The sequence below is a fragment of the Hydra viridissima genome, unplaced genomic scaffold (assembly GCF_058129835.1).
Source record: "Hydra viridissima isolate aposymbiotic clone 2 unplaced genomic scaffold, HvirCarnegie_v1 scaffold_5, whole genome shotgun sequence".
NCBI lineage: Eukaryota > Metazoa > Cnidaria > Hydrozoa > Anthoathecata > Hydridae > Hydra > Hydra viridissima.
In genome coordinates, this window is record NW_028324304.1 from 14,287,127 (window position 1) to 14,306,359 (window position 19,233).

Below are 19,233 nucleotides of genomic sequence, written 5' to 3' on the forward strand. Positions count from 1 at the left end.
GTTACGATCTCTATTTATCTTTTGTTTATTTGTATTGTCACACGATACAAATAACAACGTCGAAAAGTTGTTTATTGTATAAAAGATTTTTGTTTCTGTATGAAGTATTTTATATGAAATTGGATTTCGTAAGTTTTTTTAAGTTTTATCTTTGCTTGTAATTTTTAAGTTCAAAATTAAGACATTTAAAGTAATGTGGAGATTTTTTTAAATTAGTATGGAGATATTTGTAAAGTAGTATGGAGATATTTGTAAAGTAGTATGGAGATATTTTTAATTTGTTTTTAATAAGAGCACCTTTTTATTCTCTTCCTTCGCTCACTCAGTCCGATTTGTCTTGATTTTGTATGGGTTCTTTTCGTTACGAAAGGTTTATTCTAATAACATCAACAAAGATTCGTGCGCATAACTTTTGAAGAGGATGAAGAGAAGATTTGCCCAATCCTCTAAAAAACTCATTCTTAATTAGGATGTACACAAAGTAATTCGTTCTCTTCATAATTAGTCTGTTTTTAAGTCCTTATTCAATTTAATATTCAATGTAATAACATGCAATTGAACTTTTTGAAGTAATCAACTATTCAACCTAAATATAAATTTTACTCGTACCATTTTATTTTATCATTTAGTTTTAGCAAGAAATGAGGCTTAATATATGTGAAATATTTTCAGATTGATAATTTATGTGTTTAATTACTTCTATATTTATGTGGAATGCATTTAGAAGCGAGTCTTAACTACTATTACATGACGTCAGATGTTCGAGTCGAAGAACTTCTTCCATTGAAAGGTTTCGACCGTAACATGGAAGAAGGTAAAGAGCGCTTTAGCACATCATTTGTAGCCGTTGTTGTTGCTTCACTTGCATCTCTTTGTTTTGGTTTCAACATCGGTTTCTCCTCCCCTGCCGAACCTTATATAAAGGATATAACAAAGCAACATTATTCATTGTTTGCCGTAAGAGAACCTTTTTCTGTATTGAGTTTTTATGCATTTTGGAATATCTAAAATATATCTTTTCTTAACTATTTAGCATATCTAATCTTAACTTTTATAAGTTTTCGCAGTCAAAAATCGTGTAGCGTACAAGTACAATAAGAACAACAAGAAGCCTAAATAATGTTTATTAACGTTAAAAGATTTTACATCTACGCCAGATTTAAAATGCTCTTTCATTTATACTTTTTTAGTCACTTCTTGGTGTTGGCGCAGTTATCGGATCAATCTTTAGTGGATTTTGCATAGAGAAGTGTGGTAGAAAAACAACGATCATAATGACGGCTTTGTTTTTTACTCCGGGATGGTTTTTTATATCATACCTTTCTTCGTATCTCTCTTTTTTGCTTATTGGTAGATTTTTAACTGGGGTTGGAGCAGGTATGAGTTCACTGGCAGTACCTGTAAGTAAAATATAAAAGATTTTTTTAAACAAAAGCCTAAGTTATTTTATAGAAGGTTCCTCTCAGTAATTCTCTAAAAATAAGCCTGTGCTAAAGTTTTATCTCCCAAATATTTGTTTGGGTTTAGATATATATCGCAGAAGTCTCATCATTTCAATTCCGTGGGAGGTTGGGTGTTATAAACCAGATTGAAATTACATTTGGAATATTTTTAGCTTTTTTGATTGGTTCCTATAAATATTCATCAACTGCAGAAATAGGCGCTATTTTAGCTTTAGTTATGGTGTTTTTAATGTTTTTTATGCCGGAGTCTCCGAGATGGTTGCTTGCTCACAAACAGCGCATAAAAGCATTTAAAGCGTTACAGTGGCTTCGCGGTAGATTTCACGATGTTGAAGGAGAATGTTGTGAAATTGAAGTTAACTTAGGTAAATTAAGCTATTTTCGTTGACTGTCACTTCTTCATCAAATAATTACGAAAACTTATATTTTCTTGTCTTATAAATAAACATTAACGTTAAGTTAACTTACTGGTTTCTGTTTAATCTAGAACAACAACCTTTAGCTGCTATAAACGATTTTAAGACACATGGTTTGTTTCGGCCATTAATAATTGGTTCACTGTTAATGATTTTTCAACAACTGTGCGGCATAAACGCCATGTTGTTTTTTGCTGAGCAAATATTCCAAAAGGCGAGTATCCAAAGTAAACCAATAGCTTTGTTGGTGACTCTAATCCAAGTTTTTATGACCTGTTTGACGTATTTTTTTGTCGACAAGTTTGGAAGACGAAAGCTCCTCATGATTGGAAGTGTATCTATGTTTTTCTGCACTTTAATCCTCGGAATTTATTTTGCTGTTAAAAAAGACGCAATTATTAAAACAAATATTTTTGCGAAAGATGTTTCGTGGGTGGCCATTTTATGCTTTGTTGTTTATATAATTAATTATTCTATTGGTTGGGGGCCGCTACCGTGGTTGCTCATGTCTGAAATTTTTCCACCGCGTGCACGCGGTTTTGGCAGTAGCATTGTAACATGCATCAATTGGACCTTTGTTTTTATCGTAACAATGTCATTCGATGGTCTCGTGAGTTTAATTAAAGAATATGGAACTCTCTGGCTGTATTCCGGATTTTGTTTTATCAGCTTTCTATTTGTTTTCTATTTTGTACCTGAAACAAGAGGTAAAACTCTGGAAGACATAGAACACTACTACCTAATTTATCACGGATTTCGTAATCGTCTCAATTGAATTGACCTACAATCACTTTATGACATACATAAAAATGGCTTCGATGCGACGAATCTCAAAACGTTTGCAGCAACAAATGCTTGCACGACTTTGAAAGTTCTGTTTAATTGTGCTAAAGTTTCAGATATGTCTTTGACTATTTCGAACGTATTCGAACGTATTTGACGTTTAAATAAATATGATAAATGACACATTTACTTAAGTTTAGTTGCATTTACTGCGAGATTGTCAAAAGATAAAGTTACTAAGTAATAGTTTTAAGGCTGAAATAAACGTTTCGTTTTGTAATCATTTTAAGGCGCTTAAAAAAGATTTTTGCAAAATAATAGCGTTTTTATCTAAAAAGTTAATACGATATTTTACTTTTAGAGTTTAAAAACACTGCCTTTTTATTTTACTATCTTAATTTATTTGAGAATGTTTGGCTTTGCGCTTAAAGCTTGATTATTACTGTACCATTTTGGTTGCTAGCTTCTTTCTCTTTTAACGTTCTCCGAACCATAATAAAACGGAATTGAAATCCAGAAGGTAAATCAATTACATCTACAGGTTCGTTCTGAACATTTAGCATAAATTTCCATTACTCTTACGAGGCAAAAATACAACACTTTCCCTTGATCAGTTTTAACTGCGTCTGACCACTGATAATCTTTATTTCAATGTTGAAGGCGATTTTTTTAGGGTTTACTGATAAATATAAATTGAACATTTTAAAATTCTTTATGAATATCTTTTTTTGTGTGTTAGCATGTTGGTTTTGTACGTTCAGTGAGTTTCAGAGGTTGCTACTAGATGTTAACACGTGTAAATTAATTCCAAAAATCTATGAGCATTATTGAGTTTTATCCGATAATTCTGTACAAAAAGCTGAAACTTGGCTGTAGAAAAAGTTGGAGCATAAGAAGTCAACTTAGAATGCTTTGCTTTAATTTAAAGATTTTTGTCTGTCTGTACCAAGCTGTTGCCTTTACTGTATCGCCCTTCCTTTGTTTCAATCGGAGTAGCGAAAAAGATAATTCTTGACATTTAACAACAATTACTGCTCCTTTTCTCCATGTACTAGTGTGCAACTTGTTGTATTCATCTATTAGAATTCCACACCACGTTCTAAAAAGTCATTTTTAACACTTTTGACAACATCTAATTAGTCAGTCTTGAGTCAACCCCTCCCCCCCCTCCCTGGTTTTGACGACCTATTGTGAAGACCTATTGTGAATTCAGAGAGTCGGTCTAAGGCATAATGAAACGTTTGGTGAGCAATGACAATGTCAAAAGAGAGCCTAAAAGCAATTTCAAGTTTCCAGTTTTTACCAAGGCGTTTGTGGCCAAGTTAATGCTGAGGGTGATGGTTAGCGACATGAATAGTCAGAGAAGACTGTCAGAAGAGTTGACGAAAAACAGTACGCCGCTAAATAAAGTTAAAAGAGCAGAAATAAACAGTTTAAAAATACAATACATATATATGTTAAAGCTTGCGTATTGTGTCAGCTTAAAAAAACAAAAAACAGAATAGCCTATTCCGGTTGAAAAGCTTGTTCTTACTGACAGAAACTGATTGGTGAGTTTTCAAATGACTTAAAGATCTTACACTAAAAGTTTACAAAACAGTAGGTTGCATGCGTTAAATATCAGGAAGGACTTGTATTTTCTTTTCGAAAGAAGGTTTTTCCGACAATATTTCTTTCATTATGTCGTCTAAAATATTCAAGGCGTTTCCAGCATGCACCGTGGTAAGCTGATCACTATCATTACGAACGATTAAATTTAAAACGCGGTAAACTTCCTTTATATTATCAGGGATGATCTAAAAACAAAAACAAAAAAGTATCTTTTGATGTATATTTATATATGCATACATACATACATACATACATACATACATACATACATACATACATACATACATACATACATACATACATACATACATACATACATACATACATACATACATACATACATACATACATACATACATACATACATACATACATACATACATACATACATACATACATACATACGAATATACCTGTAATAATTTGGTACCCATTCCTTTGAACATAATCGAAAAAACCTGAACACCAGCTCTTCTTACCTCACAAAATTTATCTGTCGAAATAATATGAAAAATTGCTGAAACAATCTAGAAAAAAATTAACAATTATTAGCAACAATGTCAAATATAAAAAAAATCACAAAAAAATGCTTTATTTATTTAAAATATCGCAGAAAAAAAATCAGGAAAGGAAAAAATTAACCTCAGCAAGGTAAGGACCGACTCCAAACTGCAAAGCTCCAGAAACATCTCCTAATGCTGACAAACTGCTAGTACGGATAAATGGATCAGAATCTTTTACACCTATTAAGAGGGCTGGAACTACCACGTGAGCATACGAGGCAAGAAAACTTGAACACAATTGACATGATTTTACAATCGCTTCGCACAATTTCATGCGCAGTTCAGTTGATAATAACTCATTTTTTCCTATTATTTAAAATATGTACACACGTATGAGCTAACTATGACTAAGATCCGCAATATTTGAAAAAAAAAAAATTTAAAAACACAAACCCTGAGTCTGCGCAAATTTTCTGCATAGAATAGGTAACACTTTTCCATGGTTAAGACTGACTAATTCAAGCAAACCTTCTAATGAAGCTAGATACAAATAGGTATCTTCGTGAGACAAGTTGGTTTCAAAGATATCTAAACAAATGAAAAAGTAAAGACCTATGAACTCAGGAAGAATTTGTTAAAAAGAAAAAATTAGCTCTAAATTTCCAGGAGGCAAATTCATAAATGTGAAATAAAATTGATACCTAAAAGCTTGTCACAATCTTTGATGGCCCATTTATTTCGTTTTTGCAATAGCTTTGAGAGTTGGAAAAGAGCATGACCTCTTGTTGGAAGGAGAGGATCTAACAAGTCATTCATGGCATCAAGATAAGCATCTTCACTAGATAAATCTGCAGAAATTAAAAAAAGTTTTTCCTCTTACAACTTTTTAAGTTTTTGCAGTGGCATAAAACAACAGAAAAATACTGTTATTGATGTATTGGTATCAGTTCATGTGTGAACATGAGTATTGACCTATTTCTATTTTAGCAACAATGATTATTATGGCCTCAGTAATCTTGAAATCGCATGATTCCTACTTGCCGTTGTAATGAGTCTTAAATATGAACAAATGAACTACTACTACTAATGGCGGCAAAAATATTTCTCTTCTTAGCAGGTATTTTGCCTGATTAAAACTGTTTAGTTGAACTTTAAATGTAGTAACTATGGTTCCTAAAGCATTCTTAAAACAAATAAAAAGCATTCTTTGCTTGAGTATGAACTAAACTGTGATCAGGTGGTTTAATATTCATTAGCTTAATGCATATTGAATAAGATGGGCCAAAAAATAAAAAATTTTAACAAATTAAAAAGTGTCCCCTCCTAATACCTGGCTTTTTGTATGTAAAACACAATTATGAAGAAAAATGTCATTGGTTATAATCTTTATCTGACCCATTTTGGTCAAAGTCTCAAAATGTAAAATTTTTGATGTATTTATGGGTTAAAAATGCAAAAGTAATCATAAATGCATTCTAAAATCAGCTATAAGCATCAATTAGGAACAAAATGATGCAGAATTAAATTTAGAACATGTTTTATTGAAATAACATTTTTTCCTAAAGACTATATTTATGAAGTTATTGCCAAAAATCTAAATTTTGCATTTTTTTTTTTTGAAGTAGTGGCATATATTACAAAACTATGACAAAAGATACTTTTAATATATGAATGGGGGCAGCTTCAAAAAATGCATTTTTGAAGCGTTTTTGTATTTAAACTTAATAAAACTAAATATTTTTTGAAAATAATATTTACCCTCGCAGCTGACACCTGTCTTTCCTGGCATTTGGCATAAACTGGACAAAATATATGATTAATTTGTTTTTTAAGGACAAATGGTAAACATTTCGATATAAAGTTGTAACTAGTGAGATTTTAAATGTTATTTACAAGTTTGAATAATTCTTAAATTTACAATTAAGCAGAAAATGTCAATAATTGAGATAATTTTGTTTGGAAAAATCATTGTTTATTATTTAAAATGCTGTTGGGGCAGTTTTGAATAAAATGAATGGGGCACCTTTGAATTTTTGTTTAAACTTCTCGCACTTTATTGCTTGATAATTAATGAAGAAGAAGTATAACAATTTATTATTTAAGACCAAGCTAGGTTAGACAACTAAATATACTGGTGCACAAGTACTTAATAAAGATGAGGAAATAACGTTAAGAGATTACCTAATAAAAAGCTCTAAAATGAATTATGATATATAAACAAGCAAAAGAATTAGTGTTTCATTATGCTATGAAACTGCAAATGTCTAAGTAAATTGATTGAAAATAAACAAGCTGGTATAGAGTTTTTTAAGTATGCTTCTATTTACAGTTTAAATAGCTTCACACTACTTTTGTTTAATCAACTCTTTAGAGTTATTATAAGATTCAATACTATAGAAAAAATAACTGATTTTTACTGTTAGAAATTTAAACTTAATGAAATTTAAAAATAAATCAATGCTCAATTTAAGAAAAAAAAAATTAATCACTAGTTATTTCATTTGCCAGAGAAAATCAAAGCTGCCCCAGGTGTGTCTAAAGCAACCTCAGGTTGGGGCAGTTTTGAGTATTTTCACGCATCTCAAATAATAAATTATTCAGTAAATTAAATATAAAACAATAAGTAATTCAATAAATTAGTAATAAGATATCTACTTTTTTGTTTAGTAAAAAAAATCTGAGGCACTTCATCAACTCACTTGGTTAACCAACTAATTGAGACTTTTATTTAAGACTAAATAATAACTTTATTGAAGCAGATCAGTTTAACAGATTTACAGCACTCACCTAACTTATTTGATGATAAACCTGTTAAAAACCTGTTTGGCAGGTTTATCATCAAACAAGTTAGATTCTGGTGTTCGATTGAACTGAATCAATAAATAAATAAATAAATGTTTATGACGTAAAGATTTTTATGCAGTTTAAACTTTTCATTTTAAAATTAAAATTAAAATGATTGGAGCAGGCCACAACTAAATTCTTAATAAGAATCAAAAAGGTGTTTTCAAAAAGCAGTAATCAACTAATCAACAAAAGTAGTAAGTCAACTAATCAAACACATTAAAGAAATGCTTGGAACTTTAATAAACACAAACACCTAATAAGTTTATAGAACTCATAGATAAAGTTTGAACCCAAAGAGATTTTGTCAGGTTCAATATACCAAAAAACCCAAATGTTTCTCTCAAAATAAACATTATCAGAATGTTATCAATACTATCAAAATGCATCAACATTATCAAAATAAACATCTCAGTCAAAACTAAAACTTGATTATGATGATTGAATGTGAATCATTTAAAACATTTGTCACTTATTCTGCTAACTATGTAAAAATGTCTTTCTTAAACAAGATTACATTCATCAAGATAATTCTTCAATTAGTTATGTGCAATAAAAATGTATACACAGACATTACAGAATTGAAACATTTTGGAAAAGGTCCTATGGTTATCTAACATTTTGTAAGAGTCTTTGGCTCTGGAGAATTGAAGCAGAGCTATTTTTAATTAGCCAACTTTGTTGCAAGGTGTACAAAAAATCTTGGCCAACTTTGTTGCAAGGTGTGTCAAAAATGGCTGCGAGAAAGATTTTAAAAAAAGGCTTACATGAACTGTAAGAATTCAATGTAATTGTTTTGTTTCTTCATTTTTTTGTATGATGGAAAAGTTTACAATAAAAGAATTATGCCATGGAATTTTTTTTGTTTGTAATACCTTAAAAAGTTTCATTTCTGCGAGTTTCTAATGAGAAAAACATTCCAAAATTACCATTAGAACAGTCATTATGTACAAAAACATGAAAAATTGTTATGGGCGAAAATACTTGAAAATAGAGATTTTAAAACATTAATATCTCGCTCTGACGTAGGTAAAAGATTTTGAAAAAGTGGCTTTTTGTAATCCCATAGTGCGTACATTAATTCTCCTATAGGGTTTTGCTGGTTTATTTCATATGTATTAATCTCAATTTTGATTGTAAAGTTTGAATTTTGATTGTAAAGTTTGACCATGATAAAATTTTAACTCTTATTTTATGTATCCACTTGAATTAAACTTCTTTATTCAAATTATAAATATATACCAAGATTTTACATTTCAGATTATACACCTAATTGATTAAGCATGGTAAGGTCCAAAGGAGAATTAGACTTCACCTGAATTTCAACAAGGCTGTTTTGTTGGTCAACATGAAGGTGGACTTAGTCAACAAAAAAATATCAGAAAAACTTTCAATTTTATTTTCTACTATTAGTAGATTGTAAAAATTACCAGAGAGAGGGAAGAATGCGCATCAACACACCAAGGTTGTCAAACCCAGGACCTTCTGACAGAAGCTTTCGTCCTGTTAAGAGAAATGTCGAAAATACAAAAAGTTGAAAAATATTTTCTACTATTAATAGAATGATTGTACAATTTACCAGAGGGAAGAAGGTATGCAAATCAACACACCCAGGTTGCCTAGGACCATCTGATAGAACCTTGCATCTTGTTAAGAGAAAAGTTGAAGCTAATCCATGTTGCAAAGTCTCAGACATAGCAACACAACCTGGTGTCAGTGTCAGAACAGCTGTCAGGTATCCTCATAAGCTAGACTATTAACGGCAGAGCTGCAAGAAAGAAGCACTTTTAGATTTTACTGTGGTTAATCATTACTGCACTTTTATATTTAAGTGCTGAAAAGATGATTAGGCATGTGAAATGGTGGAGAGACCTATGGCATTTTGCAGCTTTATGATATTCTCTAATGAGTCATAATTTGAATTATTCTCAGACAGTGGAACGGTGCACGAGTCAGTCATTTGATATGAAACTTATCAAACAACTCTGGGCCATGTTAAACCGGAAACTTAGGAAAAAAATTAGAAGCTATTGTCAAAGACAGAATATTTCAGCTTATTGCATGAAACATGGCAAGAAATTCTTCCAGATGATATTTTTGAATTGACTTCTATTGCCTAAAAGTTACACCTAGAAGAGTTTTAGTAGGATGTCAACTCAGTATTAATTATTCACATTGTAATGATTTAAAAACGTTTTTATCTTATCATTTGCCATTTTCAATAAAAAAAAAAAAAAAAAAACTTATATATACATGATGATAAATTCAAATTTTGATCCATGACTATTTATCTTAGATTTAAAAAATTTCAAATAATCTTGCTTCAAAAAGTAAATATATGTGCACTACAACAATGGTGTTCTTGTTTTTTTAATTATATAATGCTAAAAATAAATGCTAAAAATATAAATAACTAACCTTCCAATTATTAATCTCCTTAAGAATAGAAAATAAATATCTACCTAAGCATTTTTGGGTTTGTCTTTTGGATTTAGAATTGGTAGATGAAGTCACAGCGCCATGAGTTGCTATGAACACTTGTAAATCATTAGCCATGTTACAAGTGCTTTGATTTCTATGTTTAAGTGATATATTTTTTAGTGCAGGAAGAAGATCGTGCATGACTTTAAAATCAGCAGTGGTTAACTAAGGTAGAGTAAAAATTTCAACTTTTTTTCAACTTTGAAACTTTTTAAGCAGCAAAACCATCATTTAAATATCACCTAAATTTTCTTACTTTTTGTTAAATATTTTATTTGATATTCGATTATAATATTTTAATAAATAAGTTGAAAAATAATTTATGAAAAAGATAAAGAATTGATTGTAAAAATAACAAACAGAATTTACAAAAATCTTTCTTATACAAACTGTTAAAAAATATTTAATATATTTTTGTTTTGCACTAGGATGCTTTGACATTTAATATATTTAATTTATTTAATACATTTTTGTTTTGCACTAGGATGCTCTGACATCTAATATAATTAATTTATTTAATATATTTTTGTTTTGCACTAGGATGCTCTGATGACAGAGGTAAACTCTGGATTAAAACAAATCAGTTAAGTAAACTCCCTAACTAATATGCTTTAGCTTAAGAATAAATATTTTTAATGGAAAATAAAATCAAAAAAAAAACAAAAAAAAAAAAAAAAGAAATTAAGATATATTCAAAATACTAATAATTAAAAAAAAATTAATTACATTTGATAAAAACTAAAAATTAAAATACTACTGTGAAAACCTTTCCTGTTCCAAGAAGAGTAGAAAGCAACAGCAAACACAAATCAACAGCTTCATTTTCTTTGCGTAAAATGACCAGAGCATTCTCTTCTGTATACCATGACCAAGTAAGCATGCATTTTATAAAACTTACAATTTGGGGTGTATTTTTTAGAACAGAATCCCCAAATGTATCCATTACTGCAGATATTAAACTCAAAATCTCTATCTTTTGCTGGATATCCTCTATATCTTTATCAATTTTCAAGAGTTCAAAAGAACGGCCTAAAACATTAAAATTTTCACTATATATCTGTAGTATAAGAAGTAACAAAAATATTTATCTTTCGATTCATCCAAATCATATTATATCAACAAGAGAGTTATAATACTTTGATTTAAATAAGATTAATTCATTAAATAAAAATTAAAACCAAGTAGAAAATGGTAACTTCAAAGCATGTAATGTACTATTTCTATACTTTAAATGATAAATTTATAGATTTTTTTTGAATGGTGCTGTCTAAAATTTTAAATTTAATTGCAGTTAGTTTTGTATGAAGTTAAAACCCTGATAAAAAAAAAAGAACTCCATTTTCAACCCACAAATGGTAGTAACCATAATGTGAAGTGAATACCTGAACAAACAGAATCTTCGTTTAAATATATTGTGTCTTTTTTAATCAAAACAGTCAGCTGATTGAGTAAGTCAATAAAGAATTCACAGCGGATTTCCTCAAGAGATGAATGCTGAAGTATGCTTATCAGTAAAATTATTTTTTTTTCTAAGGTGACCTCCTCAAATGAAAGCAGCTTTTCAGTGCAGACACTATCTTCATCATTTTCAGCAACATCATTTATACCATAGTATTTTATTTTTATATCAGGAGAAACATGTGCAGTAATACAAGATGATAAACTTTTGGGAAAAATGAACAAGCCAAGATACTTTATAGAATCTTTTATAGAACTCTTTAACAGAATAGAAATAAGTACTTGATGCAGCATTTGTCTAAAAAATTAATCTTTTTTATAAAAATTATTTATGCAATTTATTTAAACAAATTAAATACTTTTCATTTTGTTTCGTATAAAAATACCAATATTTCTATTTATTTCCAACTTATACCAGCATTTCAATATTGTAAACTTTTCATATACATTTTTAAAATTGCTATTAGAACAAGGCAAACTGCAATTGCCTTAACCAGACAACAAGAAATAGAAGCTCCCTCATCTAATGATTAACAAAAAAATTTATTTAAGTCTCCTGCTATTATGTTTAGCAAATTATTAGGGTGCATGCCATTTTCCTGTACTAATCCCCTCAGAGAACCACATACATATAGAATACCATGTAGTGTGTGTGAATAACATATAAGTGACATGCAGCCATCATTCAATAACTGGCAGCTCTAAAGGATACCTCAGCCTTTTAGCAAAAAACAAGAACCCTAATGAAGGACTTTCAAAATTGCCAAAGCAAGATAGAAAAGGTATTTTAGAAATGGAGGCTCTTGAAGAAGAATAATAGTCAAGCATCTTCCACACAGAAAGATAAGGAAGTGCATTTATTGAGAAACTAGATGATCTGTTCAATCTCTCATATGAAAATGAATTGGAGATGATAACCAATGATGAAGATAGAGAATTTCTTCTTACACAAAGAGAAAAAAGCAGCAGAGGTTGTATAGTAGGATGTGACAACAAATTGTATGAACAGGAGAAATAGATGCATGGAGAATTTGAGAGAAAGAAGCAACAAAGTAGTGACTCTGGAGTCTGGAGTTCAAAATCAGGTAACAATGACAGCAGTCACAACAGAGATGAATGTATAGTTGCAGAAGCAGAAATAAAGTGTAAAAAGTTTGAGTTTCTATGCAACTGCCTTTGATATGTGCAAACTTATGTTTTCATTCTTGAGCACTACTTTCAGAAGTTCCAGGTCAGTTCCAGGTCAGTTCCTGAGAAAAGTTTGTCAGTAAACATTTAATATACTTGAGCAAGTTTCAATACACAAGCAAGATTCAATATACTAATTGAGCAAGTGAATTTTGTCACAAGAGTTTCTCAGTGCTGATCCAGAAGGCATAAAAAAAATTTTGAAAAATTTTGCTTTTTATTGCTCAGAAAGGATATTGCTCATCTAAACAATACAAAAACAAACAGCCAATATCAAATTATGAAAAAAACATTTATACTTGATTGCTGGACATTCAATAAGACAGTATAAGACATAACAAGCATGGATAACTTCTGCAGCCATAGGGATAAGACAGTCAGCTAATTGTGAAGCATAAATCTGGAAGAAAGAAATCCGATTTAACAACTTTTTTTCTAAAGCTTTATTACTGCTTAAAGTAACTGAAAATATAAAAAGTGTAAGTTTTTTACCAGACACTCAAATTTTCATTCAAAATTTTCAGCTAAATGAAAAGCAATACAAAAATTCACAGATAAATGCCTCAAGCAGAGAGGTAATTAGAAATTTGGTACCCTTAGCAAAAGCTTCCAAAAACACCCTTAAACTTTTAATTCATTTTTTAATACTTTTTTTTAATTCATTTTTTAATACTTTGACTAAACAATTATATTTGACTAGATATCAGATTTAAACTATGCAGATTAAATTATGCTACAAATGGAGTAATAAGATTTATAACACAATACTAAAGTGAACTCTTTTGTAAGAAGTGAAACTTCTCTTGATCTTAATTTGATGCCATCTGAAAGAGCTTCTACAGTTTTTTAAACAATAAATAAAACTTATATAAGTCCTGAACTTTATGCTTCAGTGAATTAATTAAAAACTAGATGTGCTAGCTTCTTCATGGCCATATCAAATTAAAATTTTTGAAATACTCAGAAACATACATGCTTTCAGTGTTGTTTTCTCCAAAGACTAAATTATTCTGAACACAAGATAATGGATTTTATTACGCATGCAGAATAACTCGGCACCATTTTGACATTTGTTTTTATCTTGTAATACTGAAGTATTGTTTATCAATCCAGTTTCATGCTGATATTTTTAAAACTTTCGATTTTTTTAAATAATTTACAAAATGTTCAAATTTAAATTTAATTAAATTTACACAATTATTGAAATCTATTCCAAGGTATTTTTTACTGTAATTATTTTAAGACATGTTATTAAGCCATTATCAGCACCAGCAACAAGTTTTCATTGTTCTCCAGTTCACTCCTTTTGCCCATTTTTTTATAATGGTTTTTTTTTAGCTTTCTTCTTCAATATTAGCTTCAATTTCAGTATTTTAAAAGTTAATTGTCCATAAACTAGAAATGTAAATGTTTCAAAATTTATTGTCCTTAATGGTTTGGGCCCTTGGCATTTGTACAAAACACTAAGGACTTTTTTTGTCTACCTGGCATGATTCATATCAATTTGGGCTGTAAAGTGAACTGCTTCTGCTGGAAACTCTTTTTAAAATTGGAAACTTATCTTTAAATATGATAAAAAGCTCAAACAGTGACACTTCTCTCTGGTTCACGCTTCAATTAGCTTACAGCAAATTTGATGATTTAACAAAAAATGTCTTCTTTTGTACTCTTCACACTTTAATAGCCCTCTGAGGGTTCCATCATCACATTAGCAAGGTCAATTCTCCAATCAAAGAAGATGCAGAACCCCTTCCTCCCAGTATCTCCACTCATACTCAACCAGGCTTCAATAGTTATAGCTGGCATTATCCATACAATTACCAAAGACAGTTTGGAATCTCATCATAAATCTTTGTAAATTTGATGCAGGATCAGAGTTAGTTTTAGGCACAGATTCTTTTTTAGCATATCAAACCAATATCCTTCCAAATTTCTCTTAACATTTCTCCTGACTGCTTTTTCTGCTGTTTTGTATGTTTTTCTTTGTGGTGTTTTTTTAAACATGAACTATTTTTTAAAAAAAAGAGTTTATTAATGCTTAGCTATCAGAAAATGATTTCTCAAAAATGGTATATTCTGAAGTGCATCCAAATAACTAAAATGGTATATTTTGAAATTCATCCAAATAACTAAAATGGTATATTCTGAAGTGCATCCAAATAACTAATTTATTGAATACCTTTTAATAATTTAAATGAGTTTTTATGGTCCATAAAAAGAGCTCAGGTTGTTGCAACTTTTAGCCTTAACATGTTTAGCCTCAACATGTTAGTATAACAAAGCAGTTTTTTGAGCAATTAGTGTAAAAACTGTTTGCAACATTTTAAATAAACAGTTAAAAAGGAATAACATAAGTATGGTATAAAAAAATCTTTTGAATCATAAAAATAATTCTTACATTACATATAAACTGCAATTCCTTTGCAAGTACCACCTCATGAATTTCAACCAATTCTAAAATGAACTATATGCAGCTATTTAAAACAGATTTATTAATTATAGAAATTAATCAACTAAAATGAGCAAAACTCTTAGTTTTTCTCAATAAGGAAATAATTGACATTTTGGGTGCAAATAAAAATATCAAACAGAAATACTATACAAGAACCCAGCAATCACTTGCGAAAGCCAATAGTAGATGAACTGGATACCTAGGCTAGTATTTAAGAGGGAAAAAATTGCTTGTAATACTAAAAAACTAAAATGTACTCACTGCAAGCATATAAATTATTTAATGAAGAGAGTGCTTGTTTTCGAATACTATCTGCACCTATGTCATGGTGGTTTTCTAAAATATCTTCTATACAATTGACTGCTATTGCAATAAAATGAGACACTGCTTTAGATGGCGGAGTTGAAATTAAATGAAGAACCTACAAAAATGAAATAGAATAAAGATATAAATGATTGAAAAATTTAAAACATAAAAATAATTTGAAAGTTAACATTTAGTTATATGTTAATTTTTTGATAACTTTCATAAGAAAATTTTAAAAAAATGATTGAATTATTAGATCATCTCATCAGTCGAAAAAAAAAATTTTATTTGAAAAATCAAGAAATCATTCCCAAAAAGATTGTAACCAAAAAGATTGTAACCAAAAAGATTGTAACCTAAAAGATTGTAACCTAAAAGATTGTAACCAAAAAAACTTCATTTTGTTGCATTTTGAATATTTTTTGGTGATTATTTAGAAAAAAAAAAGACTAATTAAGCTAATAATGAATTGATTTCATAATATATTATCATGATTTATAAGCAGCAAAACATAAACCATATAAGAGTACATATAAGAGTTTATTAATAAAACTTTGCATTAAGTTGACAAAACATTGTCATTGTCAAGTAGATGATAAAATTTTATAAAAAAAAAAAATGTAAGTAGCAAAAGAAAAGAAGTATTTCAAGCAAAAAAGGAAACAAATAAATGTCATTAGAAAATATGCAAATAAAAGTTAAAAAGAGTAGACATAATCTATTTTAAAGATAAGGAGTGTTTTAAATACAACAGTATTTAATTCATGTATTAAAACATTGTATTCATTCATGCAAAAAAGAATTCTTAATTTACGACCTTTTTTACCACTGATAATGTAATAAAAGTATTAACAAATTAAATTAAAAAAAAGCAAGTTCCAATTTTATGAAAGATTAATTGAATAGCCATCAAGTAAAATGGAGAAAATCAAAAAAGTTAGTTTAATAAAATTTTTTATAAAAACTTGCAAGCTTAAGTTAACATCTTTTTATATATTTTAATAGCAATTTATAGGTAAGCGAGGCTAAGGATCAATTTTTTTTTTACCTGTTGGTGCTATTGAATAACAACTTTTAGCAAAGAAATTCTTCGAAGAATTCTTTTTCAAAAGAATTCTATTCCATAGAATTCTTTTGAAAAAGAATATCAAAAACTATTTCATAGCACCAACAGGTAAAAAAAAAAAACACCAAAAGAGATGCATAAGGGACTCAGAAAAGTCACTTGAACAATTATCTATTTATCAATCAACTTGACATTGAGATAATGCAGATGAAAAAACTCAACAAAAAAAAAAGAATGTGTAACCTGCGGTATGATAATATTAAAATATTCTTCTTTTGTTTTAATTTGCTTAGGAACTTTAGCAAGGACTTTACCCATTGCCTTGTATTGTGCTGCAGCTAGTTTATCTAAAAAAAATAAATGCTTCCTGTCAAATTTTTTTCATTTTTATCAAAAGATTCTTAAAACAAATAAAGACTAAACAAAAATACAGCTATATTCAGTCTTTAACAATTGTTTCTAAAACATTTGATAGAATCATGAACTATACAAAATTAGTTTCAATTTAAGTTTAATGGACTAAACTTGTTAGTTAAGATTTTTAAAAGAATCAGTAATACCTTGATCACAACCTTCTAGAAATCCAGTTAACATAACTTTTACGCCATTTTTTCTCATTAAGCATTGGGATAGCAAGTCACCTATTGCATTTTGATACCATTTATACATGGGTCTTTTTCCTCCTGTTCCTGATCTTTGCAGTAATAAGAGTTCTTTTATTACTATTATTTGAGATGAGCGAGCTAAGAAGGAACTTAGTTCCTGCTGACACCAGCCTTTCTCATGCTCACAAATATCATAGCAACAATGACAAACAACTTTGTCATTTGTACACTGACAATTTTTGAGTTCATTTTTTAAAGGGTTGTTAGAAAGCTGAATCAATGAAGCCAGAAGATCACTACGCAGAGTAGGCAGCAAAATGTCTCTCAAACATTCATTTTGTAATATGAAGAGCAAGGACTTTATTACAAAAAGAAGTTTTCGTGGATGTTTATGGCCATATAAACGATCAACATTTTTGACTGGCAAACCAACACCATCTAATAAATTTGGCAATATACCAAAAGCAACAACTAAGTCACTTACATTTTTAATGATTTTTTGATCATTCACACCAAGTAAATTTGATCCATCTTTTTGTGTCTCAAAAGCATCTATTACATGACACAATGTTACTAAGGTATTTAAACTTATGATGATAAAAGAATAGCACAGATCACTTACACAGGACATCACATCAAATTCACTATCAGAATGGCAGTTACACTGTTTTGAAACTTTATTGTTAGTAATTATACATTTAGACGCATTCTGCATATGCTTTATTTGTAAAAGTTTTTTACTCATTATATTCAGAATGCTTTTGTTAAGGAAATCGTGACAAAGATAACTTTCGAAATTTGTGTCAACTAATAAACTGCCTTTAACCTCAGGAGTGCAAAATTTATTAGTGATGATAACATTCATGTATTCAATTACTGCTTGTATACTTCTTCTGTCTGTCATAATTGTAGCAAGCTCAAAACATTTTAAATCATTTTTCTGTTAATTTTTTTTGTCGAAGAATGGAATACTGAAGAATAAAAGTTCAAATGATTGAAAACTCAACTTAAATAAATACTAATGAAATACTAAATTTCCTTTTATCAGTAAATATTAACAAAAAAATTAGGATTAAAAAGATAATGAAAAAAAAATCTTATACATACATACATTACATACATTACAAAAATATAAACATATCTGCATACATACATACATACATACATACATACATACATACATACATACATACATACATACATACATACATACATACATACATACATACATACATACATACATACATACATACATACATACATACATACATACATAGGTGCATAAGAGACAGATTAAAAAAAAAAAATGAGTATTAGCCTACATGTATGTGTATATATAGTTGTTAGAGTGGTTCAAACTATACTTTGAAAAAATTACTGTATAACTGTGCAAAAGGATATTGGTTGTGATCTACAGGTTGCTCAAACCACTTCAATTTAATCTATCAACTTAAATGCAATTTTTATGTTAACCCAATAGTTAATGCATTATTTAAACTTAAATATCTTAATCTTAATCTAAATGTCTTAAGCAAGCGAAACTTTTAGTCAGCTACTATGTACTCACAAGAGAAAACTATGAATAAACTATAAATAACTATGAAAATATAAATACCTACGCCTGGATTGTTTGTATTAGTTTTATTGACTTTTAAACTTAATTATCTTTTAGCTTTATATATATTTTCCAGAGTGCATTTTTTAGTTTTTAAATTTAGTCATTGATATAGTATAAATAATTCAAAATGGTGGCTTTTGATAGTACAGATGTATCCATCTTTTTTAAAATATTACTCTTCTAAAATTTTCAGCTTATAATAAAGCAACTAAGAAATCTTACAAAGTTCTGGTTGTCAATCAACGTTCTTTGACTGTGTCTAATCTTTGACAATGAATTTTAAATTGTATAAACAATTAATAGATTGAGCCCTACCATGTTGATATTTACAAATTTGTGGCTAATGCTCTGAAAAGTTCAACATTTGTGGTATATTGGACCTGAGTTTTCTAACAAGTTTATAGTAAAACAAAATTATTGCATCGAGAACTTTATACAG

At 29.1% G+C, this 19,233-nt stretch overlaps 2 protein-coding genes across 4 annotated transcripts; one reads left to right on the top strand and one right to left on the bottom strand.

Annotated features, from left to right (window-relative positions):
• Window positions 1-5: 5 nt before the first annotated feature.
• On the top strand, window positions 6-2,977 carry LOC149888842 (facilitated trehalose transporter Tret1-like). Of its 2 annotated transcripts, XM_090087043.1 has the most exons (6): window positions 29-128; window positions 371-481; window positions 725-957; window positions 1,191-1,400; window positions 1,528-1,828; window positions 1,951-2,977. In XM_090087043.1, exons 3-6 carry the CDS (start codon window positions 748-750, stop codon window positions 2,652-2,654), a joined length of 1,425 nt encoding a protein of 474 aa, XP_089943169.1. In that variant the 5' UTR covers window positions 29-128; window positions 371-481; window positions 725-747; the 3' UTR covers window positions 2,655-2,977. The 2 variants fall into 2 exon arrangements, with proteins under 2 accessions (XP_089943170.1, XP_089943169.1); XM_090087044.1 differs by lacking the exon at window positions 371-481 and having other exon boundaries at window positions 6-128.
• LOC145188826 (transport and Golgi organization protein 6 homolog) lies at window positions 2,967-19,144 on the bottom strand. 2 transcript variants are annotated; one of them, XM_090087042.1, is made up of 14 exons: window positions 17,132-19,144; window positions 16,815-16,918; window positions 15,461-15,620; window positions 15,146-15,201; window positions 13,047-13,147; window positions 11,484-11,857; window positions 10,868-11,130; window positions 10,083-10,266; window positions 5,478-5,624; window positions 5,230-5,364; window positions 4,916-5,142; window positions 4,687-4,800; window positions 4,243-4,458; window positions 2,967-4,062 (listed from the first exon to the last, which is right to left on the bottom strand). In XM_090087042.1, the coding sequence occupies exons 1-13, from the start codon at window positions 18,078-18,080 to the stop codon at window positions 4,276-4,278; spliced, it is 2,997 nt and encodes a 998-aa protein (XP_089943168.1). In that variant the 5' UTR covers window positions 18,081-19,144; the 3' UTR covers window positions 2,967-4,062; window positions 4,243-4,275. The 2 variants fall into 2 exon arrangements, with proteins under 2 accessions (XP_089943168.1, XP_089943166.1); XM_090087040.1 differs by lacking the exon at window positions 2,967-4,062 and having other exon boundaries at window positions 4,095-4,458.
• Window positions 19,145-19,233: the final 89 nt, after the last annotated feature.

Excerpts from the sequence above, each read along its gene's own strand:
- LOC149888842 (XM_090087044.1), top strand. The coding sequence starts at position 748 with ATGACGTCAGATGTTCGAGTCGAAGAACTTCTTCCATTGAAAGGTTTC. Across the intron at positions 1,401-1,527 it reads TGAGTTCACTGGCAGTACCT|ATATATATCGCAGAAGTCTC; the intron begins GTAAGTAAAATA and ends GTTTGGGTTTAG. Across the intron at positions 1,829-1,950 it reads TGAAATTGAAGTTAACTTAG|AACAACAACCTTTAGCTGCT; the intron begins GTAAATTAAGCT and ends TGTTTAATCTAG.
- LOC145188826 (XM_090087042.1), bottom strand. The coding sequence starts at position 18,080 with ATGACAGACAGAAGAAGTATACAAGCAGTAATTGAATACATGAATGTT. Across the intron at positions 15,621-16,814 it reads TTAATATTATCATACCGCAG|GTTCTTCATTTAATTTCAAC; the intron begins GTTACACATTCT and ends TCATTTTTGTAG. Across the intron at positions 11,131-11,483 it reads CGAAGATTCTGTTTGTTCAG|GCCGTTCTTTTGAACTCTTG; the intron begins GTATTCACTTCA and ends TTAATGTTTTAG.